Source organism: Heloderma suspectum, chromosome 2 (genome assembly GCF_057233095.1).
Source record: "Heloderma suspectum isolate Gila_16-S chromosome 2, 16-S_ref, whole genome shotgun sequence".
NCBI classification, from domain to species: Eukaryota; Metazoa; Chordata; class Lepidosauria; order Squamata; family Helodermatidae; genus Heloderma; species Heloderma suspectum.
Window position 1 is genome coordinate 368,057,110 of NC_139459.1, and position 27,375 is coordinate 368,084,484.

Sequence of the window (27,375 nt, forward strand, 5' to 3'; positions counted from 1 at the left end):
TCTTTGTAATCCTTAGAACAAGCTTGTAAAGTAATCCAGAATTATTATATCCATATATCAGATAGGGAGACTGAGGGTGAGAGATTGATGAAGACCACTTAGTAAGTGTATGGTTGAGGTGAGATTTGAAGTAGGTCCTTCCTGGTTCAACATTTGACCACTATGCTAAGCTAAAACCACATATGTTATATTTCCTTTTAACTCCCTTTAAACAGCAGCATAGTCATGACTAGAGATCGCAGCCTTGTGCAGTAATAGCTATGTGCCAGGCAGGTATTTAAAAACTACGCTTTACCCATCATTATGTTATCATTTTAGGAAAGGCACTCCAGGAGAGAGCAGAGGACAGGAAGGCCTGGCATGCTATGGTCCATGGGGTCACGAAGAGTCGGACATGACTTCACGACTGAACAACAAATACCTGCTCATATTCTGCCTTGCATCCAGTGTGGCAGATCAAGCAAATCTTTCATATTTGCATCATCTTACCCCTGCTGCTCAATTAAGACATTCTATAATCAAATGCCTCCAAGGGAAGTCTGGAATTAGAAATGAGATCCCAATTGCTAATACCACCTATTATGACCTTCTGACCCATGAGTAATTAAAATGCCTCATCTTTGAGATTTGCCAGATGAGAGGCAGTAGTACCAGGCCATTAGAAATAGATCATGGACACCCTTTTACTGATTAGAAAGGAATCCAGATAGCGTTAAATGTAGGGTTAAATCCAATGTTAAATTTAGGGTTACGACTTTCACTCAGCAGAGCACCATAAAACAATCAGGCCAGATGGGCTATCAGATAAGTGACAAGAGGCCTTATTCCAGACTTTAAATATGTTTTAAAAACAGCTTACAAGACAGGATGTTATCAAGGAAATACGTTTGTGTCAAAAGCATACCTGTAGCATGTCAAAGGAAGCTAAAATGTTTGGCTAACTATGTTAGTATGTGGATTAATCTCAATAAGATGCTTCAAAAGTCAGTAATTTATTTATACATATGAAGATTTAAAGTAGAAAGGTTATCATTGGAATTCTTAGGGAAAAAATATAAATTGTAGTAAAAATAGTTTGGACATATTTTATAGCATCCACAAAAAAGTATATAAAGGAGACTCAGAACATGCAACACTGGAAGCTATCCTTTAGGATCAGCTTTTCTTAATGTGTTGTCTGTAGAATCAACCTGGTAACCTTGAAATTGATTCCGATTGAGAATCAATTCCTCAATAAAAACTAACAAATGTACTTGACTCTGCTTAGAAGCCTTGTTTAAGAATGATGTTAGATGTTTCATGCGTTTGAATTTATGTATGCATAAGCTCCTGTATTTAGTGCTGTTATGCTAATACTTGGTAGTAAAAAGACAACTCTTGTCTGAGAGAGTGTTTCTTAAGAAACAGAATTCTGTATCACCTGTATCAAGAGTGAACTATTGAGCTTGTTGTTGTTCAGTCGTTGAGTCATGTCCAACTCTTCGTGACCCCAATGGACCATAGCACGCCAGGCCTTCCTGTCCTGCACTCTCTCCCGGAGTGTGCTCAAGTCCATATTCATTGCATCGGTGATGCTATCTAGCCATCTCATCCTCTGCCGTCCCCTTCTCGATATCTAGTTTTAAGGGAAATCTGACTGTATACACAGTAAACAGGTGATCCAGTGGTTGCCAACGTACTGATAATATAGTTTGAGAGAATCTCTGAACCAGGGCATATGCCAGAGCAGTTGTTAAGAACAGAGGAGCCAAGCCAGCAAAGATGGTGGCAACCAGGTGTCTTTGTTAAGATTTCAAGGTGAGAAAAGGAGACTGTCAGGAAACTTTAAAGACTTTGTCTTGGATATAGTAATGACAAGTGGGGAGCTATAAAAAGCTTCTCTGTTTTACCTACCTTTTTTGTTTATATCCCACCTAATCCCATATATATACAGTGCATATAGATAGATAGATAGATAGATAGATAGATAGATAGGGAGAGAGAGAGGGAGAGAGAGAGAGAGGGAGAGAGAGAGAGAGAGTGTGTATGTAACATGGAGGGGGGGGAATCAAACCATTGATTAGGCTGGCACAGATTCTTCAACACATTATGTTTGCTATGTTATGACACATTATTTCCTGTATTCAGAAACAATGTACTCCTCAAGGTTACGGTCTAAAAGATAAGACATAAAAAGAAGGAAAACTCAGGTGCCAGTTCTTCGTTTTGAAGTTCTTACAGGTGTTCTTTCTGGTAGGGTAGGGCAAAACAAGCTCCCTACGGCTTCCTTCTGTGGTCCCCCCCTTGCTGTGACTTTTATCCTGCGGGGCGGCGGTGGTGGTGGTGAAGTCTTCCAATGGCACTTGGTTCATCTATATGGTGGCCACTTACGATGAGATATGATGAATACCTGCTGTAAAGTTACAAATTTAGTACAAATTGTACTAAAGAGTGATGACACAGTGTGATTTTATTTTTCCTATTTTTCTTCAAGTTGTCTTTCTAATGTCTCCTCATATCCACTTATATTTCCCTTACATATTTAAGTTTACATCTTCTACTATCTTATCACTTTTATTAATTTTCCTCATTTCTTAAATCCACTTTTGTCAATGAAGATTGCTTCCCTCTATAACTTCTCTCCCTGCTCCTAGTAGGTAACCTTGTAGACTTCAGGTGCCACAATGAACTCTTGTTTTCTTTTGCAATGTAACAAATGTGGCGGGAAAAGAAATAGAATGCAAAGTTTGACCCTGAATGCAAGCCTGAATTGTAAACATCCTGAAATGTATTTTGTAACCCAAAAACGTTTAAGTGTCCATTGAGAACATTATGAAATGTGAAAAGGTTAACTTTTAACCATTCCATGTCATGTGCATATGAAGTATTCTAGCCCAGGTCAGGAAGGGGGTGTGTGAATGGAGAATGAATGGCTTTGTTGCAGGAAGGCCAAACAGGGGTGCTCTGGTATGTGCTGAAGATTGCCAAAGTATCAGTTACAGAAGATGGAAACGGGCTAATAAAAGAGAAGGACGGCACGTTATGACCACAGAAACAACCTTGAGAAATGTTGGAGAATCGGAAGGAGATGTCAATCTGTCAGTAACAACGTCAGTCCTGGAATTGGGAACATGATGTATTATCGACAAAGAACATAATGAGCCCCTCTTTGCTCTCATGAGCCCCAACGAGGGAAAAGGGGTATAACCCCCCCATCTTTCCATTGTTCAGGAGGGGCGTGGTTGCATCTGGATCGTTTGTATGTGCACATACCAACAGTACCCTCAATCCACGGGACACGTATTAAGTGCTCTGGCCAAGTATTGGATAATGCTGTGGTATGTGTTGAGTAAAATTCAGGGAAAGGATTTTACTGTCCGGGGCTTAGATAAGGGCCAGTTATCTTTGTTCTGTCATATTTAACCATTTGGGTTTAAGATGTAAGACAGCAGGCTCAGGCTTGGGCCTGGCTGACACCGTATCACTGTTGTCTCAGTGGGCCATTTGTGGCATGGACCGATCGGGAGCTGAGCAACAAACAGGGACTAACTGTATATGTAGTCAATTAATGCACCACATTTGGGTAACCAAGTTCCTACCTAAGAGGCGTGCACCTCTTAAACCTCAGAGAAGGGCGCATCTTCTTGAGGATTGTTAGTTTTGGGCTCTTATCTAAGAGGCGTGCAACCTCTTGCGCTTCAGAGAGCCTGAAACTCTTTGAGATTCCTTTATAATTAAGTTTGTACCTGAGAGGCGCGTAACCTCTTCAGCCTCAGAGAGCATGCAGCTCTCTGGGGAGATTCTACTTTTGCTTATTTCTTTTATTTCAATAAATCTCCTTTTCTTTCATCAACATTGGTTGTGTGCATGTTCTCCACCTCATAAGATCCCAAACCTCTCAGCCTGATCAAGTGAGTGGTCCTGGGTAAATACGGTAAATCCGTATTTCACAGTGATCTTCCCAGTATGACAGCATATTATGTAATGGTCTCCACTTTTATCACACAGGAAAAGTTTGGTTGAACAATGTTGATCCTTAGGTTCCAAACTGCCTATGCCAACTTTGTGTGTGGCTTCTGAAGAGCTCTAGGTTTCTCTTTAGGTGTCTCTTTTAAAAAAAAAATAGCAAAAATCTACTGCAGGCTCCAGCAATTCTTTCTATAAACTCATTCTAAACGCATCGATTTTCTACCTTGTCGTGTTTTTTACTCAATGACATCAAATCTGTTCAACTCTTTTTCTTTTCTCCTTTTCATAATAAATCTGAGTTCTTATCCTCCCCTTTGTCAGTGACGTTGTGGTTAGAGTGTTTGTCTGGGACTGGGGATACCTGAGTTCAAGTCTCCACGTGTCCATGAAGCTCACTGGATAACTCTGGGCCAGTGACTGACTCTCTGTTTAATCTACCTCGCAGGTTGTTGTAAGGATAAAATGGAGAGGAGGAGGATCATGTTCATTACCTTGGGGGAAAAGGTGGGATATACGGGTAAGAAACAAAACAAATGCACACCTTGGATATCCCCTCTTCTTCACTGGTGACATTTCCTGCCTTTTTTACCATGCTTTTGGGACATAAAAAGCTGCTTTAACTTCCTGTGCTACCCTCAGTTTATTATATAAACACTTCTATATGGTTGCCTAACGTTTACAGTCTGTATGAAAATGCGGTTTTAATGTTTTTCCTCAGTCTATTTCAGAAATGCCCATCCTTATTTTTCCCCCCCACATCTTTATATCACTCTGTTCTGAACGGTGATTAATGCCTGGTGCCTTAACATTAGGCTTTTTGCTCTATGTTCCCGCCTTTTTTGTGGGTATGAAAACACCAAATCTTACATTTGCTTTATTGGACTGCTTATGGATTTCTCCCACTTCTTTTTGTTTTCATGATATGTCTCTTCATTGCTTCTTCCTGCTTCTCTTCTTAGTACCATATGAACTTTTACATTGTTGTTGGTATTTCTCGTTGTTGTTTATCCTCTTTTTAATACATTTTGTTCTGTCACTGGTCCTCAGTACATTTCCTACATTGCTAGCTTTTACTTTTCTTCAGCGCAGGCACTGCAGTCTGTTGTATGTCCTCTGGCAAAATGTCTGTTCACATTCACAGTCATCGCTTTCATTTCTCTCTTCTTGCATTCTTTTACTAATTAAAGAAAAAAAACTTGGGACATTGGATGCATAGTTTTCTAACTGCCAGTGCCTAATTTTCCTCCCTTTCTTCTTAGAGATAATTCTCATGGAAGTCTCTCCGTATGGCTTTTCATTCTCCTTTCTTACTACCTATATTAGTTTGCTGCTACGTTTTTCCTTCAGTCTAGGAATTGGTCTGTACTTCAGTCTGTCTCCCACTTTTCTCTCGGAGGAAAACTGTCTGGGACAGTTCTGAACAGTCAGCGGCAGTTTTTCACACCAACAGCCATTTTCAGCTGTCACAGCAGGCTCCCAACTGCCAACCCCATCCATCATCTTTCTTTTATGTTGCTTCAGTTATTTCTAATTTCCCCCAGAAGGGCTTCGCTCAAGCACTTCGCGTTTAATTTTTAAAACAAAGGGTGTTTCTTTCATACCTACAGAATCCTCTAACTTTGCCAAATCCCAGCATCCTCCCCTGGTCTGCATTTGGCCCTGGTTAATGGCCCCGGTTAATGGCCCCAGTAGCTCAGAGGCCTGTCTAGAGCGGGAAAGTTTAAAAGAGGCTTGTCTAGAAGAGGTGAAAATCACCTATGTCACTCCTCCTGCCTTGCTGGAAGCCTTCGAGTGCCGCTTGTGCACATTACTGTGGGAAAAGATATGCTAGGGCCAGATGCAGAAATATGTGTGATAACAGCAAACGACAAAAAGGGTTGAGTTTCTGCCGCAGGAAGTTTACAAATGGTGTTTTTATTGTGAGGAGTGAATGGGTGGAAAGCTAACAAAATGGTTTCTCTGGGCTGTGTTTGTGGGTCACTTGAAAGTGTTAAACTTTGATTTCTAGTACTCTGGGAAAAATTGAGAGGGGGGTTGGCATGTCGAAAGGGACAGCCCCTCTTTTTTTGCAGGGAATTTTGCTTCTCAGTGGCTGCAGGAGAGGTGAGTTAAAGGGGCCTTTTGGGGAAAAGAGGGGGAGCCGTCAATGGAGATGTATAGGCTGAGTATGAAATAAGAGGTGCATTCACTAGCCCCCAGATAAAGGGCAATGGGGAAGTTTGTTTTAATTCAAACTCTCCTATTCCATGCAGCCGTTGGCTTAACCCTTTAGTGTCCCTATTCTGCCACAGGAAATCTAATGTGGATATTTTCTTGCATCGATGCCATCCCTTCTCTCCCCACCCCCACCCCGCCAAAATTTCATAAGGTCCTTGAGGCAAAGACCAGCTGGATTTCCTGGTTAGCACCCAAAACCCCCTATGTTGTTCTTTCCTTTCAGCTACTGCTGACATCCAAGAACATCACAGTAGGGGATTCTTCCACCACTAGTCCGGAGAATTGCATTCTTGACCATAATTCTCTTTGTGTTTGCTCGGGTCATTTGCTAAGAACCCCTTCCCTACTGGATATGGCAAGTATACACTTGTAGGTGGCAGCAGAAACTTGGGGTTTGTGGCAAAACCAGCATACTAATAGCACAAAGCTGGTGCTGGGGCTGTGAGGCGACACGATAAGAATGTCAGTGTTTGGGGTGTTATCTAGGGAACCTGACAGGATGTATCAGGTAGGTGGTGACAGAAACGTCCAGGTTTGTGGCATGTCACACAGGCTCAGCCAGTGTGTTTTTCCTTGTAAAACTTTGTTCTCTGTTTAGAGGCTGTTCTTGCCTGGAGGCTCAAAAGGTCGCAAGAGCTTCAACAAGTCAGTCCAGGGCTCTGAAACCTGAAGGGGTTTGGGGGAGAAAGGGAGAAAGCTACAGTACCATCCTGTACGTGTATCCTCACAAATAAAGCCCTTTCAGTTCTATGGGGCTCATTCCCCTGTAAAAGCATATAGCAGCCATTCTCAACACATAAATGTTTTTATGTTGCCATTATTGAGATGTGTATTTTTACCTTTAAAATTGTTTTATGATTTTAACGTGAACCACCTGAGAAGACATTCTGCCCTGACAGGCTGTATAGAAATACTTAATTTATGTATGGGACTTGCTTTAGAAAAATAATCCCAATCGAAATACAAAGTTAAAGGCTTTTAGTGTCCTGTTTACTTCCCTGAAATCGACTTGGATTACCCATTTAATTGTCTTGTCTGAAAAGGTGGTTAATATCGACTCAGTTGTATCCCAAGTATGATTATTACACTCATTGTTGGCTCTAAAGGGGGGGGGGGGTCAAATAAGAGGCCTCAGTGTGCCTCCCCCTCAGATTGGGCCCACCTGCTTGCTGGAATCTGCACTCTCTTGCTTTCTTCCCTGGGTCCAATCTGCCTAAGATAAGAGAGCAAGGCAAGGGGAGGCGATGGCTGCTCCCTCCCTCTGCTCTTGTGGCTGTTCCATGCTTGGAAAGGGCCAGGACTGGGCCTAAAGAGCAAGAGGAAAGAGGAGGAGCTGGGCCAGAGGGCTTGGAGGGAGTTCCCTGCTAGGGTGGGGCCTCAGCAATTGCCAGACAATCCAGGCATTGGTGGAATGGCTAAGAGCGGTCAAAGGTGGTGATGCAGGGCAGGTAGATTTGTGTCTCCTAGGAAGGGTCACGCTCCATCCCTGAATGAAGAGTGGCCAGTCCAGCAGGGCTCCTGTTCCCACTCTTGCTCCTGGGAATGAGGTGGCAGCAGCGTCATGGAGTGTATTCCCCCCCTCCCCAGCAGGTGCCTCTGATAAGATGGCTGCAACTTCTCCTAGAGGACTGAGATCAGGCCTACGTCAGCCCTGCTCAAAGAAGGCAAAAACAATCCCAACACAGAAAACTCCCACCCGAAATGACCCAGTCAGGGCTTAAGGCTGGGAGACGGTCCCTAAATATGGAGAACTCACATCCCTGGTCTTTCTGAAGGGAAGACGTGGAGAGGGCCAGTAAGCAAACCCAACCGCCCTCCCCACATCCGTCATAAGCTGAGAGCCCCAAAATACTTGCAGGTGACCCCACAGAAGGGATTGACTAGGCCTCAAGCCCCTGAAGATGGAGTACCAAAGGCCAGAGTCACAAAGAAAAGGGCTTGAGGGCTGAGATCCGGAGCACGAATATGGCCACTCTCCCATCAATGATCATGTTCGCTGGAGACATGCAGTTGTTAGGGTTGTTACAAGATGGCTGATTCATCTTTTCCTTTCACCTAAGAAGTGGTTCCATGTTCTCACACTGCCCAGGCAGTGGAGGATTGTTCCTCCCTCCCTATTTCTTCTTCCTCCCAGTGTCCCAAACATTTTGCCAGCCCACATCTGTTTGATGGTACAGTAAGTGACTTTCCTCATTATCATCTTCGGAAATTTCTTCTGCTTTCTTTACAAATGGCTGCCGTTCTCCTGTAGACTGTGGTGAAAAGGCCTTTCACAGTAGCTGACAATGCCATTTTGGGGGGAGAATTAATATTATTATGTATTTATTTGAACAACAATCCACAACAATCCATTAGAAAAATACAAAAACGACAACATTATAAACATTATAATACAATAGTATAATAAAATGTCATCTAAAACGGCCAATATAAAAAATTTAAAACTAACAGCTAAAACCAATTTCAGTACACTATTTCAACAACAGATCTAGTCAAGACAGTTGACATAAGTGCCCCATCATACGGCATGAAATGCCTGGGAATAGAGGGCAGTGTTAACACACAAGCGGGGCTAAAGCGCCTCACCCAGTATCAAACCCTGCTGTTAGAAGCCATGAGGGCAAGTATGAAGAAGTCAGTTAATATGACCAAAGTGTCTAAAGTGCTGCAAGGTGCCACCGAGGCCCCAGAGTGTACTTGGAGCGTCTTTTAAATGCCTATTGCCAGTATACCCCCCTCGACCCAGAGGCCCCAGATAATATGAAAATGGTCAATATGACCTTGGTAGCTCAAAGCTGTTCCGATATTCAGAGAAAACTACAGAAGCTCGATGGCTTTGCAAGAAAGAATCTAACGAAATTATTGGAAGTAGCTCAGAAGGTATACGTGAACAGAGATCAAGAAGAAAAAAAAAGATCAAAGAATGTCCAAAAAGGCGGAATTGCTCGCTGCAGCGTTAGCGGAGCAGCGTGGTGAAAGACGAGGAAGAGGTAGATGCCCAAAAGGACGTGGACGAAAAAATAGAAGACCCGGCAGAGGCAGAAGATTCTTAGGAAAGAACCAGTGTGCCCAGTGCGGACAAGATAGACATTGGTGGCATAAATGCCCAAATGAAATGAATCAAATACATAAAGGAGAAAACCAAAGAGGCCTGAACGGGCAAGGGAGGGGACAGCTTGGTTGGCAACCAAACTGGCAAAAGCAGGGGTCTGTAGAAATGTATGAAGTAGCCCCCTTCATTAAAATGGCTAAAGCCAAAAGTCTTAAATAAGACAGACCGGGCCCCCTTAATCTCAGCCCCGGGGAGCCCCTCGTCACTGCCACTGTGGGGGGCTGTTACATTGCCTTCATGATTGACACTGGAGCGGCATCAAGAGCAAGCAAACCTTAGCCTTAGACAAGAGGTCCAAGCACTAGGCAAAGTTCTTCAAGCCCAGCGTCGCTTTGTCTTAAAAAATAGGCCCCCAATTCCCATCACAGAAGTTCATCCTTTCCAACCAGGAGATGAAGTATGGGTTAAAGAGTGGAAAAATGACCCTTTAACTCCCAGGTGGAGAGGACCAAAAACTGTCATACTTTCCACCCCCACAGCTGTGAAGGTAGCTGGAATTAAACCCTGGATACATTAGACTCGAGTCAAGAAAGCAAAGGGGGGGGGGGTGGACCGTAGCTGAAAATCCTTTAAAAGTCATTCTGAAGAAACAGTAAGAAAACTCAGGCTAGACCCTACCGTGGGCGCACCTAGAGACCGCCCACCCGGCGTACGGTCAGACCTGCAACTGGAGAGAATTGAAGAACGGGACTAGACCCTACTGCAGCTAGCCAGGTGATAGCTGCCCGGTGTACGGTCAGATCTCAAAGAAAACCAAACACTTTGATCAGCACTGGCTGATGGTATAAAAATTAACAAGTTAGCCTGCGCCTTAGTCAAAAACATAAACGCCACCTCACGAGCACTGTCACTATTAAATAAAGAGTTGCGTGACCTAAGAGGTGCCATCCTAGAAAATAGAACCAGTATAAATTATCTTTTTCTCCTCCATCATTTAGGCTGTGAAGTACACCAGACACTTTGTTGTTTTAATTTGACTAATAATAGTAATGCTATAAATGTTCAAATCAATAATCTGCATAATATAGTAGCTGACATAACAATGAGACAAAACAATTAGCTAAATTGGTTAACCTCTTGGCTCCCAAATTTTAGCTGGCTTAAAGCATTGTTCATCCTAATTCTACCAGTGTTATTCATAGGGGTACTGTTATGCCTTTGCATTCCTTGTTTTATGCGCTGTTTAACCAATCTATTTTATGTCTCAGCTAGTAAAACTGCCGCCCTCTACACTCTAATAGCCCAACAGAAAATTAAGTAATATGTCTGTTATAAAAAGTTTGTATTGTGCTTCGCAGACTATCATGAGCATTCGCTTATCAGAAATGCTATAATTGTAATAAAATTATGCATTTAAGGGGGGCAATGTAGTAGCAATGTAGAGGGTCAGACTAAGTAGCCTCATGCCTCATGTTTTTGCTGAGCTCTTTCTCTCTCTAATACATTTTGCAAGCTAAAGAGACGCAGGAATTTCTTATCTTGTCAACAAGGCTAAGGTCAGAGTTGTTTATCATGTTCTCTGCTTATCATGTCCTATAACCCATTTTCTGTGCTATAAACAATTGTGCTAGAAAAAGAAATGCTGAATACTGCAAAACCACACGGAGGGGGGCGGAGGAGTTTTTTCCTGTCTGTCACAAAATCTATAAAAACAATTTGATGATGTACTTCGGGGCTTTTTGGCACTTTGGAAGTTATTCCAGCCATAAAGCCCGCGCGTTAAATAAAGAAAAACTCTTTTTCCTTCACTCCGTGATCTCTCAGACTCTGATTTCTGCAACACACCCAAAAGATGATAGTGTTGGTGCCAGGCGGGCCTCGGTAGGGAGCTCGTTCCATATCGGGGGGGGGGGGCACTGAGAAGGCCCTCTCCTTTGCTGCCACCTTCTGAATCTCCCTTGGAGAGGCATTCAGAGGAAGCCCCAGATATTGATCAAAGTATCCGTTTAGGTTTATGTCAGGAGAGGTGTTCAGTCAGGAACTGAGGTCCCGACCACTGTAAGGCTTTATAGATTAAAACCAGCACCTTCAGTCAGGCTTGGAAGCATATAGGCAGCCAATGCAAGAGGGCCAGAATCGGTCCTACATGCTCAGACTTCTAGTCCCACTTATTAATCTGCCTGCTGTATTTTGCACAAGCTACAGCTTCTGAACAGCCTTCGAAGGCAGCCCCACACAGACTGCATGGCAGTAATCTACCTTGAAGATGACCAGAGCATAGATTACTGAAACCAGGATTGGAAGCAGAGGCTGCTGCCTTAACTGACATGCACCATGACCAGTGATGATGTCACAGTGTCACTGATGTTGCTGTGTCCCAACTTATGCTTACTTACATCTTAGCCTCCCTAACACCAAATTCACACACAATGTTCCATATTCTTTCAGACCCAAATCGAGATGTGGAAGATCAAGTCTTATGAAGCACCTGAGCCTTAGCGTTTTGCTAGAGGAATCCTTGACGAGTTGACCCATGCCTGCTTGTTGTCTACATCAGTAGCAGACCTGTACATGAAGTGTTGTCTGACCTCATGAAATCACATTTCAAAGCTGAAGGAATAGGCACTGCGCATTGAATCCACTGGAGTTCCTCTGCAACATGAGATGCATGCAAAAACAGTGGAGTACTGCCAGCTTTCTAGCTTTAGAATAATATAGAGCATACATGACATAAGTTCGAAGCCACGATATGCTTTAATGGAGCAGAAAAAGCTTAATAACTTTTGACCTGCTACTTAGAAACTCACCAAAACAATGAAAGCCTCCCTTCCTTAATAAGCCAAAACATGATGCATACATTTTCACCAAACTTTTACAAAACATATGATTTTGCCTTTTCAAAAATTGGGAGATTTACCACTTCTCCCCTGTATGAGTTCTTTGATGCAGAGTGAGGTGTTCCTTCATCCTGACACTCTTTCCACACTCCAAACCACGATATGGTTTCTCCCTTGTGTGGGTTCTTTGATGACAAGATTTTTCTTCTCACTGAAGCTCTTTCTGCACTTCATACAATGATACAGTTTCTCCCTTGTATGAGTTCTCTGATGACAAGTAAGATTTTGATTGTTGCTGAAGCTCTTTCCACACTCCAAACAATGATATGGTTTCTTCCTAGAGATATGAAGGCCCAGGAAAAACCCGGAAAAATTCAGAAAAAAAGGTTTCCCCCCATTTTTTTCTGAGGACTGTTTTTATTTTTTTCCCCCAAAACTGGAAAAAATTGAATAGCTTTGGATTATGAAATACTTTCTTTTAGAATTTAAGACAAATTATTTATATATTTTACCCAGCCTTTACTCCCCATAAAATGATTTCTAAAAACTATGTATTAAGACCACTCTTAAAGAAGGACTAGAGATGTAAAATGTCTGGAACTAATAAAGCGATGAGTAAAAATATTTTTTATAATACTCTGTAAGATTTTCAGCATAGTTCTTTCATTCATTATTAAAATTATTGATCTAAAATATATTTTACTGGTAGATATTTATGCTCACTTTCCCAACATGTTTAAGTGGAATCACCATTGTGCATTCTTGACGGTAAATGTGCATTCTTGACAGCTTTGGTTTTGTTTCACAGAGTCCTGTGTTTCTGATGCTGTAGCAGTCATTTAATGGAGTTCTAATCTATTCAGACAATTACAAATTTACTGAGTTTACTTTTTAAAGTTTTAAAATATAATGATAATTTTATGAGCAAACTAAGTCATACATAAAATAACTTTAGGAACAGAAAGGCTGCTCTGTGTTCCTAATGAAGCCCACCCCAACCTGGAGCCCTCCAGATGTTTTGGACTACAGTGCACAGCATTCCTGACCATTGGCCATGCTGCCTGAGGCTGATGGGAGCTGAAGTCCAAAATATCTCGAGGGTACTGAGCTGGGGAAGGCTGTCTTAAAGCTACGAAGTGACGTTCGATTTGTAAAGAGTGCTAAAAAAATAAATGCTTATTTTTCAATTTTCCCAACATTTCCAATTTTCAAAAACAAACGAACAAAACCAGTTCTTTTTGATGGCCTCAAAATGTTCAGAAATTTATACCTCTATTTCTCCCCTGTGTGAGTTCTTTGATGAAAAGCGAGACATGTCTTCTGACTGAAGCTCTTTCCGCACCCCAAACAATGATATGGTTTCTCCCCCATGTGAGTTCTTTGATGAGAAGTGAAATTATGATTGTTCCTGAAGCTCTTTCCACACTCCAAACAATGATATGGTTTCTCCCCTGTGTGAATTCTTTGATGACAAGTGAGATATTTCTTCTGACTGAAGTTCCTTCCACAGTCCAAACAATGATATGGTTTCTCCCCTGTGTGGGTTATTTGATGTTGAGTGAGATATTTCTTCGGATTGAAGCTCTTTCCACACTCCAAACAATGACATGGTTTCTCCCGTGTGAATTCTTTGATGACAGGTTAGAGTTATCTCCTGATGGAAGCTTTTTCTGCACTCCAAACAATGATATGGTTTCTCCCCTGTATGAGATCTTTGATGCAGAATGAGACATTTCTTTTGACGGAAGCTCTTTCCGCATGCCAAACAATGATATGGTTTCTCCCTGTCTGAGTTCTTCAATGACAAGAGAGTTATTGTTGGATGGAAGCTCTTTCCACACTCCAGGCATTTATATGGTTTCTTCAATATTTGAATTTTGCAATGGCCTTTAACACTTGATTCAGAATTGGAGGTTTTTGTACACATAAGGAACCTATACGTTTCCAGTCTATTATCTATTGTTTCTTGGATTGTGATATGGTGGGAGACACTGACCTGAGAGGAAAAGGAATTATTCCTCATATTCTGATTTGCTTGAGTTTTCCTTCTCTGCTGTTTGCTATTTATGCGTCTTTCTCTTTTTGGTGACATCCCACATGGCTCTCTCTTATTCTTCCCGTTCCACATGTCACCTTCTGCAATGAAGACATGAAGTTTGTAAAAAATTGAGTTAGCAATCGAACTTCAGATAACTGAGCAAGCCCAATAAATGATTTCAAAAAAGGGAAGCACAGAAAAGATCTATATGGGATGCAGTTCTTACCATGAAAATCGCCAGCTCAGGTGCTTGATTAGGAATTTCTGAGCCTTTCAGGAAAGAAAGAACCCTGAATTGCTGCAGGCTTAGTACCTCCTTTACGGAGCACCTTGCCCAAATCACCAACTTTTATATTTGAGTTGGCTCTGGCAAGGAGTTGCCAGAACCCCATTGTTTTCAGCCTGGTCACCACCAAGGAATGTTCCTGTAACCCCTTTGTGGCTTTGTAATATCAGACCTGGGTCAACACTACTGAAGCCTCCTTGGTTTCCTGGCCTACCCATATGGTCAGGATTCCACCTGCTTTTCAGAATGTGGCAAACCCTGGAGTTCCTCTGCTCTGAGGCAGATGGAATCAGTTCTCTTTCCCATCCCTCCACAAGTCCTAAGGAGGACTTATCTGGATGTCTATGTGGAAAGAGACTGCAGTTTGAGAGGGAGACTAAGTGAGAAAGAGCTGGGTTTGGGTTCTGCAAACTAATGTCATTTTGGGGTGCTGGCTGCTGGGATTCTATGTTGGGTCAGTTCTGTGTTTGTATTTGTTGCAACTCTTAATGCTTCCTGATGATTTGTTGACCAGTATTAGGTCCTGTGTGGATTGTTCTTGAAGGAATGGCAGGATTATGAATGTTTTAGTACATAAAAATAGATCCTGGTAGACTGGAAGAAGAGATGCGGAGGTGCTGGAATACGCAGTCCAACTCCACATGGCACCTGCAGGGCAGGCCTTCAAGTATGCCTTGGAAATGTGCCTGTTTTAGGCTGCCTTTCCCTAATCAGTGTTTTACTGATGCTGTTTTGGGGGGACTGAGCTGCCTTAATGTGTCTTGTGAGAATTTTATGGCATCTTTGAGGACTGTGTCTTTTAGCTGCTGCCTTAAAATAGTGTTAAGTATTTGATGATTTAAATATGACTCAATGTATCTTATTTTCTTTTTGAACTGTTCCATCTGAGGGCAGTTTCCTCAGAAGTAGCCTCAAAATACTAAGTAAACGAATAATATAGGATATGTATCCAAAATGGTAATATTAGCTTCCTCATCATCATTGCATTTGGAACCTGATATTATCGTGATCAGGAAAACAGGGAGCCTTACCAAGTGAGGCCATGATCCCACGGGTCTCCTCCATGATTTGCCTGTACAGGACTCTCTGGTCAGGATCCAGCAGTGCCCGCTCCTCCTCAGTGAAGCACACAGCAACCTCCTCAAAAGTCCTGGGACCCTGGAGGAAAAAAGAAAATGTTTCCTTCTCAAAGATGACGTAACGTGAGGTGGCTGGGCATTATACTGCAGGCTTTAAATTTGCTTTGGGTGAAAACGACTTGCTGGGGATCAACAGCAAGAAAGGCTGTGGCCCTCCTGTCCTGCTTGTGGGCTTCCCAGGAGGCATCTGGTTGGCCACTGTAAGAAACTGGACTAGAGGGGCCTTTGGTCTGATCCAGCAGGGCTCTTCTTAGGATCGTAGCTTTGCTAGAAGCAAACAGAAGGAGACAGATGTATTCTGGCCCTGGGAGGAGAGTAAGAGATGAAGGCCCATAGGCTGCTGCCTGCCTGTCATCCTTCTGCCTACCTGATCCGCTTCCGCTCCATCAAAAAGAAAGAGAGATGGCTCTGCGCTTATTGCCAACATCGTTGCTGTCCCTGTGTGAGACAATGAGGATGGGAAGCTAGTAGAACATGTTTGTTCAAGAGATTGAGATTACAAAATCCCAAGGTCCTGGGAAGTGAACCCCTTGGGACACAAAAGGACTCACTTCCCAGCCAAATAGATTGAAGTGCACTGAAAGTGATGCAAGTGTAAGTACCCCTGGTCATAACAAGACGTCTCGTCTTCAGTTTGTATCGTGATAGTTCAGTTGGCAAAAATGCGTATTTCCCCGTTTGGGCTCCTGGCCACAAACCACACTGTTGGTTTCCATGTACAGAGTCTTCAAGTGTTGAGAAATAAACATAGTTTTGAATTGTGGAAAAGGCTGGAGACAAGGCCCTCTCCCCCTGAAACAATCTGGGCATACACATAAAGGGAGCCCCAGGATCTCTTAAATTCTCCAGACAGCAAGACCAAGTTGAACTATAGCCACCCGCAAATGAATCCCTACCCTGCAAGGCAACATGTTTGACACCCTCCTGCCTGATCCCTCTATGAGGGGGGCTCTGTCTGGTGTCTGAAGGAAACTTCTCTGCTACTGGGAAATCCGATCCCACGTCTGCAAACAGACTCTGTACCTGAAAGAGCAATGAAGATCCAAGACATGCAACGAGGAGAAGGAACAGAAAAGGAATGAGGCAAAAATGTTGGAAGCAAGCTATGGGACATCTCTCTTCGGGTGACTTCTAGAACAGTTGGGCAATTAGTCGAGAGGTTTAGGATAACCTCCCTCACATGGGATGAAATGTTCTCACCTGCTGCTCTTCCTGCTTGTCTTCTGCCCGGCTCAGGAGGAAGCCTAGTTTAGGCAGGCTTTGTTTTACATGATATAATTAAAAAGACCCATTCATGCAGTCATTCATTATGTTTCTATACCACCTTATAGCCGAAGTTCTGTGGACGGTTCACAAAAATTAAAAAACCATTAAAATACATTATATAAGTATAAAACCATTCACATAATGCCATCAAACACACAGCACACACAACAAGATATATCTAAAACAATTTAAAGCAATTGGTTATTATCAGCCTTCTCCTCCTTGAAAGGACTCCTCTCAGCCGCCTTTCTCTGCCAGACTGCATCACAGGGCTGGAGCAAGAACTTTTGCTGCCTTTAGTAAAAAAAAACCCACCTGCGTCTCTCCCCTGCAGCTCCCCCATCATAAAATGTCAATAATAGTTATTTAAGTAATGGAGGGAACAATCCTGTGGCTAGACAGCCATAGGATATCCTGATTTCTGGGAACCGACCTCCCCCTACGTCTGTGCTGCCTCTGAGGCAGTGCGGAACAGCCCCATCCTCCGCGCTCGCATGAGGAGCGCAGAGCAGCTGAAAAGGGGTGTGTCTGGCGGTGTTCCGTGTGGGGAGGGCGGAAATGCCTGTATGACACATCCAATGTATCGTACAGCAGCCTCCTCCCCTGCTCAGCCCTCCTGCAGCTAGACAGCCGCAATTGGCTGTCTAGCCAAAAATGCAGGGCTGGAGAAGCATGGAGGGAATGATCCCGTCCGTGCTTCTCCTGCCCTGCTTTGGATAGGTGGTCGCCTCCGAATTCGGAGGCGGCCGCCCATCTGGATAGGATTGCGCCCTAAGAATCTTTGATCTGGGTTCCAAAAAAACTTAAAAAGGGGTTCAAAAAAAGTCTTCCCTCTTCTGTATGTGGGCAAAGATTGCTCGATGAGTCAGTGCTTCTAATGACAATTATGGATATGTGTGCAGAAAGACTGGACTCAAAATGCTACAGTCAGGGCCAGAAATATTGGAACAAGGATAACTGTTTTGGCAGTTGGTCTCTGCACACCACCACATTGAAGCTGAAAGGAAGCACACCCAGATGGGAGTGAAGTCAGGACTTCAGCTGTAATCAAGGGGTTTGGCAAAAGTGGGGCACCAACCATGCAGGAAGGACAGCCAGTGGCATACACTGCCATCGTTGGTGGCTCATAAGTAATGGAACGAATGGCTGACAAGCAGCTGCATGGCCAGGTGTTGCCTGTTTCCTGGGTGCCCCATGACCAATCAAGCAGATAAAAGGCCTGGAGGTGGTTCTGAGTGTTACATTTGCATTTGGTAGCTGTTCACTGGAACCCCCAACATGAGGTCCAAAGAGGTGTCCATGCGAGTGAAGGAGGCCATCATTAGGCCGAGGAAACAAAATAAACCCATCAGAGAGAGAGCAAAAACATTGAGAATGGCCAGCACAACAGTTTGGAACATCCTGAAAAAGAAGGAATTAACTAGCAAGCTCAGCAACAGCAAAAGGCCTGGAAGACCACAGAAGACAACTAAAGTGGATGACCGCAGAATTCTGCTCATGGTGAAGAGGAACCCTTTCACAACATCTAGCCAGGTCAAGAATGCTCTTGAGGAGGTAGGCATGTCATTGTCAACATCTACAGTCAAGAGATGGCTTTATGTATGTAAATACAGAGGCTTCACAACAAGGTGCAAACCACTGGTAATGCTCAAGAACAGACAAGCCAGATTAGCCTTTGCCAGCAAACACCTAAAAAGATTCTTTGGACTGATGAAGCCAAGATTAACTTGTACCAGAATGATGGGAAGAGAAAAGTATGGAGAAGGAAAGGAACAGCTCATGATCCAAAGCATACCACATCATCTGTCAAACATGGTGGAGGGAGTGTTATGGCATGGGCATGTATGGCTGCCTATGGGACCGGGTCACTGGTGTTATTGATGACCTGACTGCTGATAAAAGCAGCAGGATGAATTCTGAAATGTATAGGGCTATACTTTCTGCTCAGATTCAGCCAAATGCTGCCAAACTGATAGGATGCCATTTCATATTGCAGATGGAGAATGACCCAAAATGTACAGCAAAAGCTACCCAAGAGTTTCTCAAGGCAAAGAAGTGGACTGTTCTTCAATGGCCAAGTCAGTCACCTGATCTCAACCCAACAGAGCATGCTTTTCACTTACTGAAGACAAGACTGAAGGCAGAAAGACCCACAAACAAGCAGCAGCTGAAAGCAGCTGCAGTAAGGGCCTGGCCAAGCATCTCAAGGGAGGAAACTCCGCATTTCGTCATGTCCGTGGGTTCCAGACTTCAGGCAGTCACTGACTGCAAAGGATTTTCATCCAGGTATTACAGGCGATCCTTAAGTTTGAAATGATGTTGGTTTGTTCCATTACTTATGGGCCACCAACGATGGGTGTGTGTGTGTGCCACTGGCTGTCCTTCCTGAATGGTTAGTGCCCCACTTTTGTCAAACCCCTTGAATTACAGCTGAAAGTCCTGACTTCCCTCCCATCTGGGTGTGTTTCAACTTCAGTGTGGTGGTGCCAAAACAGTTATCCTTGTTCCAATATTTCTGGCCCTGACTCTATATGCCCCAACTCTTTGAATTGCTTTTCTTAATACTGTTTTATATATTATTTCATGTGTACTCTTTCATTCACCTAATCAAACTTTCTTACTATCAATAAAGATTGCTTCCTACTGAAATCCTTTCTAAAAGCTTGCTATCTATCCCCTCCTCCTTCTTTCTAATCCATGGAATTGGCCTGGATCACTGTAACAGCAAAAGTGATCCTTTTAGCCAAAATCAATGGAAACATTGTAGCCTAGGTCAGGAAAGCAGGGAGGGAGAGTGTGAATGGAGAGTGGATGGTTTTAATACAGGAAGGCCTAATGGAGGGTGCTTTGGTATGTGCTGGAAGATTGCCAAAGTATCAGTTACAAAAGATGGAGATGAACCAATAAAGAGGGGCATCAGCAGATGTTTTAATAACAAAGGACAGTACTTTATGACCAGGGAAACAACCTTGAGAGGTGTTGGGAAATCAGAAGAGTCAGTCTGTCAGTAAACAACCATCAATCTTGCTGGTTTTCAGGTAGGTCGGTAAAATGAGTACCAAGCTTGCTGGGGGAAATGTAGTCATGACTGGGGAAGGCAATGGCAAACCACCCCACTATACAGTCTGCCAGGAAACCGCCAAGGAAAAACGGCATCCCTCTAGGGGTCAGTAATGACTCGGTGCTTGCACAAGAAGAACCTTTCCTTTCCTAACAAAGAACACATCAAACCAGTCTTTGATGCCATAGGCCCCAAAGAAGGAAAAGAGTGTAAAACCACTAAACCATTCAGGTATGACCTAAATCATATCTCTTATGAATATACAGTGGAGGTGAATAGATTTCAGGGATTAGACCTGACAGACCGAGTGCCTGAGGAACTATGGACGGAGGTCCGTAACATTGTTCAGGAGGCAGCAACTCCATCCATCCCAAAGAAAAGGAAATGCAAGAAAGCAAAGTGGCTGTCTGATGAGGCTTTACAAGTAGCTGAGGAAAGAAGGGAAGCGAAAAGCAAGGGAGAAAGGGGAAGATATATCCAACTGAATGCAGAGTTCCAGAGAATAGCAAGGAGACACATGAAGGCCTTTTTAAATGAACAATGCAAAGAAATCGAGGAAAACAACAGAATGGGAAAGACTAGAGATCTCTTCAAGAAAATCGGAGATCTCAAGGGAACATTTTGTGCAAAGACGGGCATGATAAAGGACAAAGAAGGCAGGGACCTAACAGAAGCAGATGAGATTAAGAAGAGGTGAAAAGAATACACAGAAGAACAAAGAGGAAAGATCTGAATGTCCCTGATAGCCATGACAGTGCGGTCACTGAACTTGAGCCGGACATCCTAGAGAGTGAAGTCAAGTGGGCCTTAGGAAGCATTAGTAACAACAAAGCTAGCGGAGATGACAGTATTCCAGCTGAGCTATTTAAAATCCTAAAAGATGATGCTGTTAAAGTGCTGCACTCAATATGCCAACAAATTTGGAACACTCAACAGTGGCCACAAGACTGGAAAAGGTCAGTTTACATTCCAATTCCAAAGAAGGGCAACGCCAAAGAGTGTTCAAACTACCATACAATTGCGCTCATTTCACATGCCAGCAAGGTTATGCGCAAAATCCTACAAGCTAGGCTTCAGCAGTATGCAAACCGAGAACTACCGTAAGTAGTTCAGGAGGATGAGCTTGGTAGCCCCATCGAGAGCATCTGGATCAAAATAAATGGAGCAAAGAATAAAAGGAACCTGGTGGTCGGAGTCTACTACCAGCCACCCAACCAAGGAGAAGACGAGGATGAAACTTTTGAAAAGCAAATAGCCAATGTTTCAAGGAAGCATGATGTAGTAGTAATGGGGGACTTCAATTTCCCCGATATTTGTTGGGAGGCAAATTCTGCAAAACATGGCCCCTCCAGGAAATTCCTGATTTGTGTGGCGGATAACTTCCTCCTACAGAAAGTAGAAGAAGGAACTAGAGGATCGGCTATCCTTGACTTGATCCTAACCAACAGAGATGACTTAGTGGATAAAGTAGCAGTTACAGGAACTCTGGGGGAAAGCGACCATGTTGCACTTGAGTTCTTGGTTCTAAGAGAAGCAAAAGCCCAGTGTAGTCAAACGCATACCCTGGATTTTAGGAAAGCTGATTTTAACAAACACAGAACAATGATCAGTAAGGTCCCATGGCAAGCGACGCTAACAAGAAAAGGAGTCCAAGATGGGTGGGAGCTTTTAAGAAAGGAAATTCTCCAGGCACAATCACATGCAATTCCAACAAGAAGAAAAGGTGGAAGTCAACAGAAGAAGCCAATGTGCCTTCACAAAAAGCTTAGGGATGACCTGAAAACAAAAAAGGACCCATATAGGAAGTGGAAAGAAGGCCAAGTAACAAAGGAAGAGTACAGGCAGGTAGCACATAATTGCAGGGATGGCGTCAGGAAGGCTAAAGCTGAGAACGAGCTGAGGTTAGCGAGGGATGCTAAAAACAACAAAAGGCTTTCTTCAGCTACATGCATAGTAAAAGGCAGAGGAAAGAAATGGTGGTTCAGCTATTAAATAAGGATGGCAAAACGATAGCAGATGACAAAGAAAAGGCAGAGGTGCTCAATTCCTACTTTGTCTCAGTCTTCTCCCAAAAGAAGGTCTATGACCCCCCTGGCAAAGGCGAAGTACAGGCTGAAGGGGCAGGACTGCAGCTTGAGATCGATAGGCATATGGTCAAAGAACACCTAATTACTCTGAATGAGTTCAAATCTCCAGGGCCAGATGAACTGCATCCTAGAGTAATAAAGGAAGAACCGCTGTCTATTCTCTTTGAGAATCATGGAGGACGGGGGAAGTGCCAGATGACTGGAGGAGGGCTAATGTTGTGCCTATCTTCAAAAAGGGTAAAAAGGAGGAACCTGGGAACTACACACCAGTCAGTCTGACATCATGTCAAGGGCTCCTTGGAGGGCTGTCTCAGTCTAATCCAGTAGCCAAGTCCAGACGCAGACAAAGGGATTCTTTTCAAAGCTTTATTCTTCTTTTACAACTTACAACTCTACAGGTAGCAACTAGATCTGAGCAGCAGCATCCCTATGCCCTAAGTTGGAACAGTTGGTCCCCGTCTGAAAAGCAATTACTGGCAGACCCCTGAATATAAGGACTAGGGAGAATCCCTCCCCTTTTCCCTTGGATCCTCTGGGCGCAACCGTTCTTTGAGCACCAACCGGGCGCTACGCCTCCTTTCCGTGCTCTCCATTTGGCGCCGCTCTCTGCGTCTGCGCCGTGCATCCAACCAGTCTGCTATCGGTGCTGGGACACTCCCTGGACTGCTTTCTAATCTAGGAATGTGGGTGGGAGGAATCTCTGTCAGCTGCGGGCCCTGGGAAAAAGGGGCGCGCTCCTCTCCCAGGAGCGACTGCTCTTCCTCCGAATCAGAACCACTCTGGGATTCTATGGGCTCAGTGTCCACCCTGACACATCAATCCCTGGGAAAATTCTGGAGCAGATGATAAAGCAATCCATCTGGAAGCACCTTGAAAACAATGCAGTGATTACTCGAAGCCAACATGGATTTGTCAAGAACAAGTCCTGCCAGACGAATCTGATCTCATTTTTTGTTCAAGTAATCTCCCTTGTAGACCATGGGAATGCTGTGGACTTCAGCAAAGCTTTCGACAAAGTGCCCCATGATATCCTGATGAGCAAACTAGCTCAAAGTGGGCTAGATGAAACAATGATCCGGTGGATCCACAGTTGGCTACAGAATCGGACTCAAAGAGTGCTTATCAATGGGACCTTCTCAAACTGGGGAGAGGTAACGAGTGGGGTACCGCAGGGCTCAGTCCTGGGCCCAGTGCTCTTCAACATTTTTATTAATGACTTGGAGGAGGAGGTGCAGGGAATGCTGATCAGATTTGCAGATGACACAAAACTGGGCGGGATAGCTAATACTTTGGAAGACAGAAACAAAATTCAAAGTGATCTGGATAGACTGGAGCGCTGGGCAGAAAACAACAGAATGACATTTAATAGGGATAAATGCCAAGTTCTGCACCTAGGAAAAAGAAACCAAATGCCCAGTTACAAGATGGCTCAACAACACTACAAGCGAGAAAGATCTTGGAATTGTTGTCAATCACAAGCTGAATGTGAGCCAACAATGTGATCGGGCTGCAAAAAAGGCAAATGCTATTTTGGGCTGCATTAATAGAAGCATAGCTTCCAAATCCTGGGAAGTACTAGTTCCCCTCTACTCAGCACTGGTTAGGCCTCATCTGGAGTACTGTGTCCAGTTCTGGGCACCACACTTTAAGAAGGATGCAGACAAACTGGAGAGGGTTCAGAGGAGGGCAACAAAGATGATCAGAGGACTGGAAACAAAGCCCTGTGAAGAGAGACTGAAAGAACTGGGCATGTTTAGCCTTGCGAAGAGAAGACTGAGGGGAGATATATCCTGTCTTCTCATGATGTGGCCAAAGTACTTCAGTTTTGCCTTTAATATCATTCCCTTAAGTGAGCAGTCTGGCTTTATTTCCTGGAGCATGGACTGGTTTGATCTTCTTGCAGTCCAAGGCACTCTCAGAATTTTCCTCCAGCACCACAGTTCAAAAGCAACTATCTTCCTTCGCTCAGCCTTCCTTATGGTCCAGCTCTAGCAGCCATAGGTTACTATGGGGAATACCATTGCTTTAACTATGCGGACCTTTGTTGTCAGTGTGATGTCTCTGCTCTTAACTATTTTATCAAGATTTGTCATTGCTGTCCTCCCAAGAAGTAAACGTCTTCTGATCTCCTGGCTGCAGTCAGTGTCTGCAGTAATAATCTTTGCGCCTAGAAAGACAAAGTCTGTCACTGCCTCACCGTTTTCTCCCTCTATTTGCCAGTTATCAATCAAGCTGGTCACCATAATCTTGGTTTTTTTGAGGTTTAACTGCAACCCAGCTTTTGCACTTTCTTCTTTCACCTTCGTCATAAGGTTCCTTAGCTCCTCCTCGCTTTCAGCCATCAAAGTGGTATCATCTGCATATCTGAGATTGTTAATGTTCCTTCCAGTGATTTTAACTCCAGCCTTGGATTCATCAAGCCCAGCCCGTCGCATGGTGTGTTCTGCATACAGGTTGAATAGGTAGGGGGAGAGTATACAACCCTGCCGTACTCCTTTCCCAATCTTAAACCAGTCCATTGTTCCGTGGTCTGTTCTTACCGTTGCTACTTGGTCGTTATACAGATTCCTCAGGAGGCAGACAAGATGATTTGGTATCCCCATACCACCAAGAACTTGCCACAATTTGTTATGATCCACACAGTCAAAGGCTTTAGAAGAGTCAATAAAACAGAAATAGATGTTTTTCTGAAACTCCCTGGCTTTCTCCATTATCCAGTGGATATTGGCAATTTGGTCTCTAGTTCCTCTGCCTTTTCTAAACCCAGCTTGTACATCTGGCAATTCTCGTTCCATGAATTGCTGGATTCTACCTTTCAAGATCCTGAGCATTACCTTACTGGCATGTGAAATAAGTGCCACTATTCGATAGTTTGAACATTCTTTGGTGCTTCCCTTTTTTGGTATGGGGATATAAGTTGATTTTTTCCAAACTGTTGGCCATTCTTGTCTTTTCCAAATTTGCTGGCATATGGCATGCATCAGCTTGACAGCATCATCTTACAAGATTTTAAACAGTTCAGCTGGGATACCGTCATCTCCTGCTGCCTTGTTATTAGCAATGCTTCTTAAGGCCCATTCAACCTCACTCTTCAGGATGTCTGGCTCTAGCTCACTGACCACACCGTCAAATCTATCCCCGATATTATTATCCTTCCTATACAGATCTTCTGTATATTCTTGCCACCTTTTCTTGATCTCTTCTGCTTTTGTTAGGTCCTTGCCATCTTTGTTTTTGATCATACCCATTTTTGCCTGGAATTTACCTCCGATGTTTCTAATTTTCTGGAAGAGGTCTCTTGTCCTTCCTATTCTATTATCTTCTTCTGCTTCCGCGCACTGCTTGTCTAAAAATAATTCCTTATCTCTTCTGGCTAACCTCTGGAATTTTGCATTTAATTGGGCATATCTCCCCCGATCACTGTTGCCTTTTGCTTTCCTTCTTTCTTGGGCTGCTTCCAGTGTCTCAGCAGACAGCCATCTTGCTTTCTTGCTTTCCTTTTTCTTTGGGACGTTTTTTGTTGCCGCCTCCTGAACAATGTTGCGAACTTCTGTCCATAGTTCTTCCGGGACCCTATCTACTAAATCTAGTCCCTTAAATCTAGTCTTCACCTCCACTGCATATTCATGAGGAATATTCGTGAGCTCATATCTAACTGATCTGTGGGTCTTCCCTATTCTCTTTAGTCTGATTCTAAATTGTGCAATAAAGGTGACCATTAGGGGGTCACTATCCCTAATCTCTGATGCAGATTTTTTTTGAGGTGCAAAAAACCTCTCTTCCCCCTACTTTTCTTATCTGCTCTTACATGCCCACTGTTGGAAGCTTGCCTGCAATGAAATTTTGAAGAGGGAGAAGGAAGGGAAGAAAGAGCTCCACCGCATCTGATTTTACTGCCCCAACCTGGAACCTTTGGATTGTGCAGAAGTTTGGTAGCTTTAGTACAGCAAAGGATCCAAGCAGCCTCCACAAATGTCTTTCTCCCCCTCCACTTTAATTTATCCTAAATAGCTGTAGGACTCAAATAATCTGAAAGGGAGGGTTAGGACTATGTGGTGGCATGATCGAGAAACTGCTGGGGCTTTTAAATAGGTTCTACAGTTTAAAAAAAAGCTAGAAAAAGCCCACAGCCACCTCACCTCCTAAAGTTCATTTAAGTATGTGCAATCCTTACAAACCCTCCACAGCCTCCTAAATTCCTCTAGCTCTCTGAAGTACTACCGCTCTGAAAGGAGCCACTTGGCTTAGGGAATTCTCTCTGCCCCCCACCCCCATGCACATTTCCAATCACCATTCTTCTTCCCTCCCCTAGCCTTTTCTTTCTTTCTTTTTCTTTCTTTCTTTCTTTTTCTTTCTCTCTCTCTCTCTTTCTCTCTCTCTCTCTCTCCCTCCCTCCCTCTCTCTCTCTCTTTCTTTCTTTCTCTTCTTTATTCCACCCAGAGCATCTCTTGGGGAATTCTTAAGGAGAATTCTCTTTGGTGGGCAAGAAAAGTTCTGAACTGTATTTGACTTTATAAAACAGACAAGAGGGTTGGTTTTTCTCCTTCTCACTCAAGCCTTGGAGAAAAGTGGGTTCACGTGGTTGCAGAGAAACAAATCTGGGGCTGTTCTGTTTGTCAGTTGCCATTACCCAGCAATAGGAAGGGCTGCAGCTCAGTGGCAGAGCACACGCTCGGCATGCAGAAGGTCCCGGGTTCAATCCCTGGCATCTCCAGGTAGGGCCAGGAAAGAACGCTGCCTGAAGCCCTGGAGGGCCGCTGCTGCCAGTCAGCATCAACGATACTGCGCTAGATGGACCCAGGGTCTGACTCAATATAAGGCAGCTTCCTGTGTTCCTCTGAACAGAAAGCTTTAATAAAAACAGGAGTTTGGGGTTTGTTTTTTAAGTGGAGGGAAGACAAATATTGCTAATTTATGCAATCCTATGTATGCCTACTGAGAAGTCCCATTATGTTTAATGGGGCTTACCCTCAGGAAAGTGTGCATAGGATTCCAGCACGAGTTACTTTTGCAGGGAGGTTTGCACCTTGATGTTCTGCATGTTTACTCAGAAATAAGTCCTGAGTTGTGAGCATGGTACTGCAGGCTTAATACAGTGCCTATCCAATTCCGTCTAATGAATTGACTGCCCTTTCAGCTCAGTCCTGTGCATGTTTTGTCATTTGTGGGTCTGGGTTCATTTGGTTTTTTGCATGAACTCTAGCTTCAGTGGTGAGGGAAAGGCACTTAGTGCATGCTCAGAGTTTCTCCATAACTTAGCCCTAGTTTTGAAGACAGGCTCATTGGCTGAATCCTGGTGAAGTCTTGGCACAAATGAAGTTATGGGGAGGAAGATACAGTGAGAGCTTGTGCATAACAAGGAGGAGGTAGAGAGGAGTTGCACAAAACAAGACATCTGTTTTTATGAAGAGTTGCTGGGGGATGGTAGGATGAGGAGGGATGGT

The 27,375-nt window shown here is 43.7% G+C and overlaps 1 protein-coding gene across 1 annotated transcript in view; it reads right to left on the reverse strand.

Moving 5' to 3' along the window:
- Positions 1-13,326: 13,326 nt before the first annotated feature.
- Positions 13,327-27,375, reverse strand: part of LOC146355950 (uncharacterized) — a 66,432-nt gene continuing 52,383 nt past the window's right edge. Inside the window, 1 exon segment of the mRNA XM_084829985.1 lies at positions 13,327-13,589. Coding sequence (XP_084686111.1) covers positions 13,327-13,589 — 263 coding nt within the window.